Here is a 15752-nt window from a genome sequence, read left to right on the forward strand (position 1 = left end):
AATTTGAGCCTTTTACAGAACCAGATAGTCACACGGTATTATCAGACCGCTATTGTAGGTGTAAAATGAAATTGCTGCCCCAATTTCTAATAAGACACATGGCATTAAAACGAGACATTTGGGAGCTTTGAAAGTCTTTAAGTAGCTTACTAAATGAATGGGAATGACACTTAGTCTACCGAGCTAGCGGCTAGCCAACCTGTCGTCAATAACACAGAGCTAGGTATCCAGCCGTGTATTACCGGTAGTTCTATGGGTATGCCATGTTGACAACAATCATAAATATAACCATTTAACAAGCCCCAAATTGCTCAACATTTCGCTGGTTGATCAAGGAGGGCCGTGTGGTTGAAAACGAGGCATTTTTGAACTGTGTAAATGAAAGTGTAAGGAATTTTGTTTGTGGCTGTGGTGATCACTCGCATTCATTCCTATTAAGGCACGAAGTTGCCGCTTCACCTACAAAAGGGGCGTGTTGCGTGTAGGTTCTGAAAGACAGCTGTGACGTTACACAGAACTGTGTGGGGATTAGTTGTTCCACCATCCTATTGCGTGGCGTCGAGTGCCAAGGCATTTTGATAGACAACCGTTTATCCCGCCCACATTCTCTCTGAGCTCGCCCACACCCTTGTACAGCTTTTTGCTGTATGGGTCTGGCTCGCCAGGCTATCAAAACTCAATAGGAGCTCTGCCACTGTCACCCTGCACAAAGTTGCAAAAACATGGTTCTCGTGATTGATGACCTATTGATATCTATCACTTTCTCAAACCTGCCCGGTCATGTTGCTTTACTCTGTTTAGCATACAGAAACCATACCTGACCCAACTTGCCTTCTGATGCCGTATTTTACAGGCCAGCCATGTCATGCTTTGACTGGCCATACCTGTTTGTCCTATACATGAGGCCTACCTGTTTGTCCTATAAAAAGGTTCTAAATTTTTTTTTTACCTGACTGCGCGAAATTAACTGCGCACAACTCAACCTCTGATTGTTGGAAACCGCTGTCGGTCAAAGAATGAGCTCCCGGGGTTGGCTACCAGTGTCTTGCCCCTCCTCACATCACCGTGTTCATAAACAAAAAAACTAAAAAACATCTAGAAAACCATTGCAAATTGGTCAGCCTGTGATGGCATGTATTCACACAACCCAAAGGAGTCATGTCTGTTCAGCAACATTTTAGAAAGCCTGCAAAATGTTTGCAGCATACATTTTATTGACATTTTACAAAGCTTGTCCTCAGAGAGAGCATTACGCTATAACAAAGCTAGCCCTACTCCTCTGAAACCCCTAACTAACATTGCTATGCCTAGGCTTTGTAATCTGCATTGCCCCACATGTTTAAAGTACTGTATGTCCTCTGCAAACCTCTTTGGTTGTGTAATTATTGCAATTATTTGCGATTGATTGCAATTATTACTTGTTTGAATTAGGTTTTATTTCCAGTTTTTTTCAAGAGATTGAAAATCTACTTCCTCTACGGTTAAACTTGTCATTTTAACACAAGCAATGTTGTGTACATGCAATGAAGTGTGTTAGAGTCTGTATACTCGGAGAAAAAAAGAGCTTACAATCGGTGCTTGCTCTACTGATAAGCATGAGTGTACTTTGATCATTTCATAAATTAGCTACGATCAGCACCTATCACTAATACAGGTTTATTATAGGTGATTAATAAATCTGTAATTATGAACATCTTATCAAGACTGAAGTTGTAAAAGTTGTGTAGGGCTTAGCCGAGAATCAGATGTGTCTACCTGTCTTGTTTTCTGAGATTATGGATGGATTCTACTTGAATGGGAGAATCCATGTTGACATTCGAGTTACTGTGAAGTGATGTGGGTGCCTAGTAGTCAATAAAGTAAAGTACGTTTTAGTTTATTTTTATTCATTATTTCAGCTAGGGTTCCTCTGCTTGTAGAATGCTTTAGCACATGGAAAACTAGCACATGGGCATGAGGTAAAAAAACAAAAAAATGTCGTCATTCTTCTTTGTATGGCCTCAGCCATGTTTATAATGGTGCCCACCCCTGCTGAAAGTCGTTTTAAAGTCATTTTAAGGTCATTACAGGCATAGTAGATTATGATGCAGTAATCTGCTCTACCAGCGGTGTACTTTGAGCTTGTGTATCTTTCTTGATTGTGCACATGCCAAGTTACTAAATCAGTTCCTGTTTAACCTTGCTTTTTACTTTTCCTACTTACAGTTCACCAAGAGCATTGTGGTTGTCCTTATTCGGATCGAGCTGAAACGGCCTCATTATGTGTAGTTGAATTTCATGCAGCCTGTATGGCCTGGATGAAAATTCTGCAAAATACTTTTCTCACTGTATGTTTGTCCATCACAGATGCACCGTGGTTGAAAACCTGCATTGTCCGTTTTGAAAGCGGTGTAAACCTCATCATGAGTCGTCCCCAGACATATGATGAGCAGGACGTGGACTCTGACTCCCTCGCACAATTAAAACTTAAGGACCTAGATGGGCCGGCAGGGGATGGAGGAGGTGGAGGAGATGAGCTTCTGTGGAAGACCAGCAGGTGAAATCATTGCACATACTTACAGCATAGCACAATGAAAATTCCCATTGGAGACAGTAAAGTTTGTAACTAATTAACATCACTTTATGAAGTAAAATATCTTTGGAGCAAACTTGCCGCTCTTCCCTTTTTGTATTTCTTCTTTAATACAGAGAGTAAGCAGAATAAATATGAACAATCTCAGGTTAATTTTATAGGGAGTTGTTATTCTAATGTACAAGGATTTGCTGGGAATTAAATGCTGGTTAGGGACGACATTAATAATTAAGAAAAATACAAAAATGACATGTTATTGCCTTAATACTAGTGAGTAATACCACTTTACTTCTATACTTTTTAAATGTATGCGGTCTGTACACAGAGGCAAGTCCACATCCAAGGTGTCTGCTATGGCCAAGGCATTTGCTGAAGCTGGGAAAGGCTCCAGCAGTGAAACTTCACTTAAGAAAACGTAAGTGTCACCACAACGCCCTCTACTGTATGGGAACAACAAGCACATTATAATCTAACAACCTCAGTTTCTGCTTTTGGAATTATGTGTTCACTTTTTTTCAAACCTGAAATAAAATACTCAAACACATTTTTTGTAACCACTTACATAGGTGCTGTTTCCACGGAGCTGGATATTTTTATATGTGTATATTTTTTTGTCCTGGTTGCATTGGTTTTGCATTGGTTTTGGTCTTCCGTTTCCACGTAGCAGATATTTAAAATCCAGGTATAAAAAGCAGGAGAAAAATATATCCTATTTAGGCGGCTGAAACGCATTTGTTACAATGGAGGATTTATTTTTATCCACATGTTGCGTTTACACCACATGTATCCACATATAAAAATATCCAGCTACGTGGAAACGGTAAAGCAGTGTTTAAAGCAGTGTTTCCCAACCAGGGGTACGTGTACCACGAGGGGTACGAGAGCACACTGAAGGGGGTACTTGGAAAATTATAATTTTAACAAATGCATGGAGCATAGCCGAACTGCAATAGAAAAAGTGATGTAAAACACAAGTTAGAGGGTACTCGTGTCACAACAAAAAGGCTCGGGGGGTACATGAGACAAAAAAGGTTGGGAAACACTGCCTTAAAGGGACACTGTGTGACATTTTTAGTTGTTTATTTCCATAATTCATGCTGCCCATTCACTAAAATTACCTTTTTCATGAATACTTACCACATCAAATTCTAAGTATTCTTGAAGACTGGATAAATTGCACTTTTCATACATTAAAAGGGGGATCTTCTCCATGGTCTTCTCCATAGCCATTTTTAGCTGCAAAAATGACTCTACTTGGACCATACTATAAAATATTTGTTTATTACTTTGTAAACGTTCATGTAAAGATCAAATTTGGCAATAGGCAGCCCAGTTTCCCTCCGGGTTTTTATGTCAGTTTTGTCCACTTCTGATGCTATTAGCCATTCCCGTAATATGGCTGGTTTAGACAGTGGCAGTCGGTGAAAACGGTCGGGGTTCCAGCTTTTCATTTTACGGTCGCAGCCGGTGTAAGAACCGCGGACCATGTTTAGCCTAGGCTACCTAGCCACCTGACTGAGTAGCCTGCATCCGGGTCAGAGAGTTGCAACAGTGAGACACCTCTGAAAACACTGGCCAGTGAAAGACTGTGTGGTCCGATGATCGTCGCTGTGCCTCGGTTTGATTGACGAGACCTTTGTGATGAAGTGTGTATCGTTTTTGAAGTTGTTTATAGCGGGGAAACATCAGAAAATAATAGGCCTATAATTGGCCCCGCCGTGATGCATTGGCTGCGTTTTTCGCCAAAAAGCTTAACATTAGCTAACTCCATAACGGCGCGGCATTGCCCAGAATGGCTCATCATCAGATACATTATGTGGCATGGGAAAGCGATGGTGAAACTTTCATTTTACGCCGGAACTATCCTTTAAAAATGATAATAATTATAAAAACCTTTTTTATCTGGGGGTGGGGTGCGTGCTTTACATTTTCTGTTTTAGATCTATGCGTGAGAGGTAATGTGTTTTCTCTTCTTGGTTTTAAAGATCACTTGCATCCTACCCAACCCATGTGAGAGTAGAACCATCCAGGCCGAGCTCTATCACCTCGAGTGCGATGTCCATGAAGTCTGATGTCTCGAAGGAGCCAGATGTTAACTTCAGAGAATCCAGATCCAAAAAGTAGGCATATTTTCTCAATGTGCTCAAGCTCAACAGAGACAGATGGGCCATTGGCATTTTTTAAGGAACAAATGTTAGGTGGTACAACCACAGCTAGTGCTAATCAAGTAATGATTGGACATAAATGTACAATCCATGAATATGCTTCTGAAGATAATCCAATAAAATCAAGTTGAAAAAGTAATTTTATCCATACAATAGTGGCTTTGCTAGCACCACCCTGACGTCTGCTCCTTAAAAAAAAATAAAAAATGAAATTTCCAATGCCTTGAATTGACTTCTATAGGTTTCCGGCATCTCATGTGAGGGACACGTCTCCAGTAGCCAGTGTGATGTCTATGGTGTCCAGAGCCTCTAGTAAGGAACCTGACGTTAACTTCAGTGAAATAAGGTCAGTTGTTGTACTTGCCATCTTTTAAAATTCTCCCCTTATTCACCTTGAGCTTTTCTCATTTCCCAAAACGTTCCCTTTTTTCATGTCATTGTGTCATATTAAAGAAAGTCCATATTTTTTCTTACAGGAAACACCAACATAGGCGCAGGCCTCCAGAATCTGTGTTTTCCATGAGGACTGATGACTCTAAGGAACCTGATGTTAACTTTGATTCAGACAAAGTTGATACTGACAAAAGGTCTTTTTTTGCTTGCCTGCGTTGCCTCTCTCTATTTAAATTGTAACAGAAAGTAAGAGTAAGTTACAGTGTTGCCACTGTTGTCCCAAGCAGGGTATCCAAAAATCTTAAGCATTACTTGACATCAAATACTTTTGTGTGTTCTCAAGTATTAGATTATAGTAGGAGTTTTGGAGTTTGGACATTTCACCTTATGATGAACACACATCTCCATTCCAATTGTTACTGACAATTCATCTCAAGACAATTAATTATAATTAAAGTGTTGTCTACAAGAGTTCGCAATTAAATAATTAAGTAAATAAACACTGCTATGATTAACAAGCTATTAAATAATGAATTAACCATCATGGCTATCATATATTTTCAACTAAGAAATCAGCCAACTGTTCACTGTGATATCAGCAGTTTATGAACAAATATCAGTCCGTTAATTCCCTAGGTCTAATATAACTTTGTGCATTTGTTTTTGTATTTAGCAACCCGACTTCATCTACGAAGGCAATATGCTGTGTCTGTTCGACTGCTGCATTGAAGTCCTGTCTAACCTGCTCTGCCGCCTTCTGTGGTGAGCATGTGAAACACCACTACACATCTCCAGCTCTGCAGAAACACACTCTGATAGAGGCTGGAGACCTGAAGAACAGACTCTGCGAACGGCACGGCAGAGTTCTGGAGATGTTTTGTTCAACTGACCAGATAGCCATCTGTTCATCATGCATGCTTGATCACAATGGACACAGTCTCTCTCCCTTACAAGGCAATGAATTACAGAAGGTACAGCATAAAGTATATTATATTGTTCTTTCTTGAATTCACAAATTAATCATAATCTATGGTTTACATTATATGTCACATTGCATTTTTTTCTAACAGCCTACAGAGGGTCCAGTGAACAAAGGTATTTCTCTTTCTCATTGCTCAGTCAAGTACAATTGCAACAAAGCGCAATACTGTTAAGAACATTAGCTTAAACTACTGCATATGCCAATGTACCATTATCTGCTCTGCTCCCAGGCCTCCCTACCCCAGGTCCTATCCAGTTCTCCTCTGTCACGTCTGACTCCGTGTCTCTGAGCTGGGGCTGTCCAGCTGGCCTGGAGACACCTCAGAGGTTTAGAGTGGTGTGGGGGTGTGGTGGAGAGAATAGGAGTCTGGAGGTGGAAGGCCTGAGTGTTGATGTTGAGGGTCTGCAACCAGGAAAGAAGTACAACTTCTCTGTGGTGACCCTTAGCAGTGATGGCAGCCAGAGTCCCCCTGTTTCAACCTCCGTGCAAACAGGTATGGCCCTCTAGCAGAGACCTACGTGAGCATATTCATTTCAAACTATAAAAATATATACCGTACAAAGGTTAATATGTTGTCTGTGTTTGGTGTTATAGAGGTCCCTCAACCAGAGAACCTGACGGTCGTCACCTGTTCCTCATCTGCAACTGTGAAATGGACTAAACCAAAGGGGCTGAATGAGGCTTCATTCAGCATTGGTATCTATGCTGGGAAGAAATGCCTTAAGACCATTCTCAAAGATACTCAGGAATGCTCATTTGAAGTAACCCCCAATACTGATTATACAGTCACCATATCAACTGTTCTGAAAAACGGGAAGAAGAGCAAAAGCACGGCAACTTCTATCAACACAAGTAAGAATTTTGCTGTCAGTGAAAGATTATTTAATTTTACAGCTGAAGTTGATGTATTAACTAGAAAGAATGATGCCTCAAATCCTGGAATGTGAACTTGGTGGTCAGAGCACACATTAATTCAATGATGGACGGGGCATCTTATTTCCCTTTCATTACAGAGATTATATGCTACAGAGTGTTGAGATGATGAATGACTACATGAATGAATGAACAAAGAAATAATGCTCATCAATGTTTTTCCTTCATACCAGGTGCAACTAAAAATAACTTTCTTCAGGCTTTGGGACTTTTCGAACATCAGGAAAACAAACTTACTCTCAACTCGGTGTTGGAAATAAGCCATGATTCAATTTTCAAACAATCTTGTGAGTGCATGAAAGATCTCCCACTGTATGTTCTCAGAAAGCTTATGTGGTGCAGTGCATCAAGCAGTTGTGCAAGTGTTTGTGATAGAAAAACAGGTGTGGTTGAAAAGGTCAATCCTCTTGACTTGCTCACAGCCATTGTTCATTGCTCAGATCCTTTCCTTCAACAGACACTGTTTTCAAAAATGTCCCAGTTTCAGCTAGCTGTCCCCTTGTTGTTGCCTAACTGTGACGCACAGCAGAGCACACTCATGCTGTGGGCACTGAGGGACATTGTTAAGAAATTTAAATCGTACACTTCAGGGGATCAAAGAGGCTCAGTGGAATGCAGGATTGCAACAGCCGACATGCAATTAGTGTCTTTTGTAAGACTAGGCAAGAATAGTATGTCAAAGTCCTCATGCCTGAGTAATATCATTGGCCAGTCTCAGCAGTGCAGCAGTACATTTCTACATTACAACATGGAGTGTGGAAATGTTCCCCGTAAGATCTCAGATGGTTTGGTGGAGATCAGCTGGTTCCTCCCTTCTGGGAAGAAGAACATTGACATGTTCCAGCAGCCCATTGCTTTTGCTAACCTGAGAGGCGACATCAGGATGTTTGAAGCACAATTCTCTTTCCTTTGTCAAACATCTGCTGCTGTCTTTGTCTTCACAAATGATTCATTGAGCGATCTTAGCATTTTGAGAAAGACAGACCGAACTTCCCAACTCTGTCTGGTGATCGCAGCACAGACCAGCAAGTCTGAAAAAGATATCTTAGCTGAGGTAGGCACAGGAAATACAAAAGGTGTCAATGTGATCTTAAAAGGCAATCAGAACGATGCTGAGTTCAACGCTACTTTGCGGAAACACACAGCTGCCATTATTCAGAAAGAGAACCGTCTCATATCTGTGCAAACAATGGCAGATATTGCTGTAAAGACCGGTTTGCTCATAGATGAACGTTGCCCAGAGTGCGAGAAAGGTCAAGAGTTGGCTACCAAAATTATTAGTGGGATCAAAGACATAACCAAATTCAAAGCTGACGTTTTGTCACGCCAGGGGCACATGTGGAAAGAAATAAGTGGATTAGAAAGGGAACAATGCCAGTTAAAAAATCCAAGACAAGGAGACATTGAGCAACACAAGAGTAGCCTCAACAAAGATGTGATCAATCTCAGGGCAAAGCAGAGAGAGGTAGCAATGAGCAAGTACATCAAATACTTCATTGATGGAATATCAAAACAGGGGACGGAAAGAAACTATTTCTTAAAATCATTCAGGATGATGTTAGACAGCCTGACACAAAACAAAATGTCTGAACTGAAAGAGAAGTATAAATGTGCTCTTAAGCAGTCTCCTAAAAATAAAGAGGAAATCCAGAGACTAGAAGAAGAAATATCTCTGTGCTCACTTGGACTGGAACACTTCTTTAGAGAATTAGGACAACTGTATGAGTCAACGTCTCCAGGCTCACCAAGGGCCAAGGAACTGCAACACCTGCCTGTTGTGTGTGCACAGTTACTGCTGGAAGGATTCCCTCTGGAGCTGCTCGACGGAGATGCTTCAAACATCCCTCAGAGGTGGATTGAAGACATTTTTAAAAGTCTCTGTGACATGGTGAAGCCAAACTGTTTGTTGTCGGTTGTGACGATATTGGGAGTTCAGAGCACAGGGAAGTCTACTCTGCTAAATACTATGTTTGGTATTCAGTTTGCAGTCAGTAGCGGGAAGTGCACCAGAGGAGCCTTCATGCAGCTGGTGAAAGTATCAGACAGTTCCATCCAAGAGCTGAATTGCAAGTATGTTATGGTCATTGATACAGAGGGACTCAAATCACCTGAGTTGGCAGAGCAAGTAGACAGCTATGTACATGATAATGAGCTAGCAACCCTTGTGATTGGGCTAAGTGATGTTGCGATCATAAACATTTCAATGGAAAATGTAACAGAGATGAAAGATATTCTGCAGATTGCTGTCCATGCGTTTCTTAGGATGAAGCAAGTTGGCAAGAAACCCAGATGCCTGTTTGTGCATCAGAATGTTCCGGATGTTGCAGCCCATGACACCAATTTGAGGGACAGACAAAAAATGGTTCAGCAACTCAACGAGATGACAGAAGCAGCTGCCAGAATGGAGAAAATAAAGGCCAGCAAAAGCTTCACTGATGTGATGGACTATGATCCTGAGAAAGACAGTTACTACATCCCTGGCCTTTGGCAGGGGACTCCCCCTATGGCATCCGTCAGCGCAGGCTACAGTGAGGCAGTGTGTGAAGTGAAAAGGGGCTTGATAGATGCACTGAGTGAAATTCCGAACAGACAGGATTTCCTCCAGTTCTGGGAGCTCACAAAGGAATTGTGGCAAACTTTAAGGTTTGAAAACTTTATCTTCAATTTCAGGAACAGCATTGTGGCAGAAGCCTACTCAAAACTATGTCAGGAGTGGGATAAATGGGAATGGGCATTTCAGAAGGAAATGTACAACTGGAGTCTAAAGGCAGAAGTCCAAATCTATAACTGTGGAATTTCAGATCCAGATTTTGAGATACCATCCTTAAATGCATTGACGTTAGAGGCATCAAAACAGCTTGATAAAGAGGAGAAGAAACTTAAAGATTCTCTGAAGCAATACTTCGATAAACAAGCAAGCAATAAGTCTCTGATTGAAAATTACAGAGCAGAATTTGAGATTAGCGTTAAGTCACTAAGGCGAAAAACAGAGGCCTCAATGGTAAGCAGTCTGAAAGCTGCTCTGGATGTCCAGAATGCAAAGCAACATCTCAGTGCAATCAACAACACCCAGTCACAAACCATAGAAACCAAGGTTTTGGATTTACTTAATTCTTTCAAAGGTAAGGATTCTGGTATTTGTGATGACATGTTAAGGAAGGAGTTTGAAAAGATGTGGACAAAAACACAGTCTGTGTTTCCGTACTATGAATTACCCAGAAAGAATGTGGCAGATGATGCCTTCCAAATACTTCAGGTGAATTTTAGAACATATCCTGGTCACATTCAAAAGCTTCTAATTCAAGAAAATCTACCACAATGTGGAAAGTCTTCTTTAGAAGTAGACACAATTCTATGTGGTAAGAATTGGCAAGGAAAAGAGCTCAAACCAAAGGACTTCTCACTTACACATGTGCAAGACATGTCAGATAATGTAGTCAAAGCTGGAGAAAACTCGATTTCTACCACATTATTACAAAAGGAAGATTATAAAAAGGAACATTTACAACAGCTTCTCCATACCATTGACGAGGAAATAGAGAAACATGACATCAAACATGATGATGAATTGGAGGCATGCCTGAAGATGCACATTTTTGGCATAGCCATAACTGAGTTTCAGAAAATGCACAATAACTTCATTGATCAAAATGATCCCCAGATTTGCTTGGAGCGGGCAAAAGAAAAATTTCTGTCTGAATTTGTGAACCTGTATCGTGACCGAGATCAATGTCAGAGAAAAGCGGCGGAGTTTGCTAAAAACTGTCTGGCACCTGCGATTTTTGATTACGTGACAAAGAGAATCGGACCAGAAATTGTTGACGAGATGAAGACTGGGCACGATGCCATTAGTCTGAGCACTCGATCCTCATTCCAGTACAAACTGCTCAGTGAGCTGCTGGAGAAAAATAATTATAAAGACTATAGGAAATTCATAAAGCGATATGAGACCTTTGTCAAAGATTGGATATTTGAGCAAGTGGTGCGAACGATGTCACGGGGCAACATATTGCAGCAAAAGGAGAAAGCCCTCAGTAGTGGTGTCTTGAAAAAGGTCAATGATGTAGTTACATCTTTTATAAGCAATCCAAGCAGAAAGGTGAAAAGTGTACGGGATTTCATCAAGTACATCTGTGGTAAACTGGACCTTATTTTGCCTGATGACGCTTTGCAAGATTTCATGATCATGAACAGCACATTTCAGACGAGAACGAAAGAGTTTGCTAGCCATCTTAAAGAATACATTGAAGACTCATTGACCACCTCAGGTCCACTGAACTTTCGGTATTCAAAATTGGGGGAAGTCAAGCAGAGGTTGCGATCTCTTACCCTGAAGCCGCAAGAGGTGTTGTTTGAAGCGTTGTTTGGCTGTGGGAAGCGATGTCCCTTCTGCACAGCACCATGCGAAGCTGGCGGAAGTGAGCACAAAATCCATTTCTCCAGCATTCACCGCCCTGAAGGCACAAACGGATGTCATACATTTCCGTCAAAAGCTGTAAAAACAGACATTTGTTCCTCCAGTGTCATCAGTGATAGTACATTCTGTAGCAAGGAAACCAACTGGAAGTTCCATCCCTACAAGGAATACAAGACGTTCTACCCTGAATGGGATATACCTGGCGATCCAACCCTTCAAGCCACTGCCTACTGGAAATTCTTCATGGCAAACTTTAATGAAGAGATTGCAAAGGACTATGACCTTAACCCTGCGATCATACCTGATGATTGGAAATTGCTGACACAAGCTGACGCATTGAAGAACTTACAACAGGCCTTTCACAAAGTACAAACACCTCTTTAACATTTTCAACTTAAACTCAGGAGAGGTGCAAATGTATATATTCTGGTAGTATTAATTTATAGTGTAGTTGTGGGATGCAATAGTTTGGCCAAAGGCTTTCAATGTGGTAACCAAGATAAAGCAACACCAATGCATCAAAGTGGGATCAGGTTCAGTCTCCTAAATGGACATGATTTGACCATTGAACATGTCAAGTTTGTGGTTATGTTGAACAGCTGTGGCCTAGTGATTAGAGAGTTGGTCTTTCAAGCTAGGGGTTGCCAGTTTGAATCCCCCCTGGCCTCTTCCTACATCTCCATCCATGGCTGAAGTGCCCTTGAGTAACGCACCTAATCTCACATTGCTCCAGAGACTGTAACCAATACCCTGAAAAATAATAGTTTTCAGTCGCTTTGCAAAAATGAAAGCGTCAGCTAATTTCAATGTAATGTTGAACAACGGTGGAAAATATTAACCAGATCCCTGCTGGCTCTGCCCCCTACATGATGCAGCCAGTATCATGCAAAGCGCTCTTAAGTAACTGTTTTACTGTTGTAAAAACATGTGCACAACTGCTTTTTTTGCCATAGATAAATGTGTCATACGCAAAACATGTATTAAGTAATTTATCTAACCCATGTTTGAGAGAATTGTTGTAGCGCACTAGTCCCCTAGTGGTTGTTTTGAGACGTCTGAGAAGTTTACCAATTTTGAATACAGTAGTGTACCAACTTTGCCTATTTGTTCAGTATATTACTTATGTGCGTAAAGTGTGTACAGGCTCCAAAAATCTTGACAGAACAGCAAAGTGAAATTGATTTACCGCTAACTTTCAGACTGTTGTACGAACACATGCACAACTGTAATACAGGCGGAAGGGATAATGCCTGAGGGATAACGTAACTCAGCTTTAGATCGATGTATCTGTATCTCTTTTTGTCCCAAGTTGTAACAGAAACTGTTGTAGTCACTACATTAGTTGTTATAAAAAAATATGTGTTATGGCATAAATATGAACAAAAAGGGAGAAACAATATTTTTATAATATTTTTCTTATTAAAAATATTTTTTATTGTATTAATGTGTTTTAGTGACAATTGTCAACTTAATGATTGTATATATCTCATTCCTAAAACATTATTGTTTAACAAGTGCAATGTAAAATATGCTGTGTGTGTGTGTGTGTGTGTGGGGGTGGGGTTGTAGTGATTTACCGCTCAATGATACTCTATATTATCCTAAAACATTGTTTTTTCCACAATAAGTGTACCCCTAAAGCTGGCTTCAATAGTTCTTTAAATAACAATATCATCACAGTCTAGTTATTTTTTCAAATGCGGAAAATGCTAAATGGAAATACAAGCCTTTGAATAGCATGGAATTCTGTTGTCATTTGAAACATTGGTAAATGCTTTTATTATTGTTTTTGCTGACCATTGAATAATATTTCCATGAAATATCTTACTGTCTTTGTCCAGATATGTATTCTTCTGTATTTATGTATGTATGCTACTCAACAACTAAATTTCCCTCGGGATCAATAAGTGATATTCTACTCTACTCTACTCTACATATGTAGCATTTGCTTGGCCAAACAAACATTTAAAAATCTTGCTATCTATTGCCATTTGTCATAATACTAGCCATTGCATGTTATTCCCATGTTACTAAATAATTTTGCGGCTAATTTGTGTATTCTATTCACGTATGTCTTAATAAAATGTGTATACACTGTAAATCATTCAAGTAATTTTCAGATATTAATGAAATTGAATGCAGCCATTGGAAGTACATGCACAATAATTCAGAGAAAATTGGCTATGGTTTTTATTATCAGTTGTGCCTGGACCAGGGAGAATATCAGTTTTAGAACAGGTGTTGATAAAACAATAAAATGATGACAGTAAATTCTATTACATATATTAATATAGTATACGCTATATCCACCAATTTCATATATACATACATACAGTATACATATCACCAAATAAACTACCAGCAAAGATACCAGTGTGCGGTGATTCATCCTTCATTTATATGTATATACATATAATTATTACAAGTATTAACCACTTACTTTAAAATGATTTGATTAATGATCTGTACGTCTTGTACAAATTTATTCAAGACAATAGGCCGACTTTAAAATGACTACACTCTGGCCCAAGCAGATTTACAAAGCCACATACTGACCTCCGTCAGGACCCCCCCCGCCCCCCAGAAATATTCTTGTCAGCACACTTGTTTGGGCTTTCAGATTAAGTTGTTCCAGGTCTGGCCAAAGCTGTCAATTTTTGAGAGACTTGTTGTAGTGCACTGCTCCCTGGTGGTTGTTTTGAAAAGTGTACCACAAAGTCTACCCACAGAATAAGCATGTCATAAAAATGTGGCTAAATAAGAAATCTTCAAGGTAATATTCTTCTGCTAATTTTAATGAATGCTATAGTAGACTGGTGCTTGTGATTCACCTGCCTGTCTTTAGACAAAATGCAAAATGTTAGCTCTTTTTACTAAACATGTTACAGGTATGCCCTTTTTTACAAATGGTTTGTGCTGAAATAGAGTGGCTGAGATAGATATTTGCAGACTTGTGGCTGACTGCAGTGTTTTAGATAGCTGTGCACCACAGCGATGACATCTCAAAACACAAGAGTTGAATAATAATAATAAAAAATGACTCAGAAGTTATTCTACAGTCATGACACTGAATGGGGGGACAGACCCCCTAAGCAGCTGCTCTGCCCTGCTTTACAGTGTGGAATCTGCGTAGTTTCTCCTCGGAGGTAGGCAAATGATGGAGGAATGACATTGATTAGCAAGGCTGGACTGGCCATCTGGCATACCGGACATTTCCCGGTGGGCCCCCTGCACCCTCGTGGGCCCCTATTTTCAGAAATGTTGAGCCAAAAGTGCCCGGACCCTATTTCTCCCCCAGTCCAACCCTGTTGATTTGCACCTCATGTCTTTAGTCTCATGAGGTGTGTGAGGAGGAGGCTCCACTCCTGTGAAGTCATCTGGAGGGTTTCTCTTATTGCGTCATCATCTCCATAAGCCAAGACCGCTCCCTGCAGCCCACTGGCCCTCAGCAGCTGCTGGGGTTTCACTGGAAATTTCAGCCTCTGCATCTTTAAAGCACAGAAAAGAAAACATGCATTTTTTCAATTGGAATAGCGCTTCATGATTCGTAAAGGAGTGTCAAGGACGACGATGTGAAGATACAAGTTGGTGATGGGCATTGAATTGCAAATGCTGACGGCGCAGGACAAATTGAGATGATATTTTAAGTAATTCAACACAGCAGGGATATCAGAAAATGCAAATGGTTTAAAAACATGTACATTTTGCTCTACATCATGTAGACATCTAAGTATGTTAATGTGCATTTGAAAATAAAGCAAAACTACACACAGGCCTATTCTATTCTGTTTGACTAAATCTGGTATAATATGTTCAATATCATCGACTAATAGTACTGTATAACAATATGAAAAAAACAACATATGAAAAAAAATAGCTCACCAAAAGAAATGAAAGAAAAAAGAAATAATTCAGGCAGAGCAGTCTATTTGCCTTTGACCTAGTAAAAAATAAGAAAACGGAGTGCCAGTTTCCTGCTCTTTATTTTTTGATAAGAAATATTTAATCTCACCTCAGATGTCTTCTGTAGTCATGTGAGCAATGCCCTTCCTCATATTAATCCTTCCCATTGCATTCCCTACCGGCTGCCCCATTCCTTTGCCCATTCTCCCTCAGCCTCGCCAGCTCTTTCTTAAAGGGCCAATTAGCCATTTTCAATATACTGTTGTATTGCTCACGCTACCCTTGACTTGTCAGTACCCAGTGATGCCACATTTTTCGGCTAAGCCCTTTCCGAGATATGAGCTATTCTAATGGGGGCAGCGTTTGTTTACATTTTTTTTTTAAATT

The 15752-nt window shown here is 40.2% G+C and overlaps 1 protein-coding gene across 1 annotated transcript; it reads left to right on the forward strand.

Moving 5' to 3' along the window:
* Window positions 1-2402: 2402 nt before the first annotated feature.
* Window positions 2403-11846, forward strand: LOC134453934 (interferon-induced very large GTPase 1-like). The gene is made up of 8 exons (XM_063204682.1): window positions 2403-2536; window positions 2898-2987; window positions 4558-4692; window positions 4979-5049; window positions 6357-6605; window positions 6707-6808; window positions 7219-10301; window positions 10527-11846. The coding sequence occupies exons 1-8, from the start codon at window positions 2403-2405 to the stop codon at window positions 11844-11846; spliced, it is 5184 nt and encodes a 1727-aa protein (XP_063060752.1).
* The last annotated feature ends 3906 nt before the right edge of the window (window positions 11847-15752 follow it).

This window comes from Engraulis encrasicolus, chromosome 8, assembly GCF_034702125.1.
Source record: "Engraulis encrasicolus isolate BLACKSEA-1 chromosome 8, IST_EnEncr_1.0, whole genome shotgun sequence".
In the NCBI taxonomy this organism is placed as follows: Eukaryota; Metazoa; Chordata; class Actinopteri; order Clupeiformes; family Engraulidae; genus Engraulis; species Engraulis encrasicolus.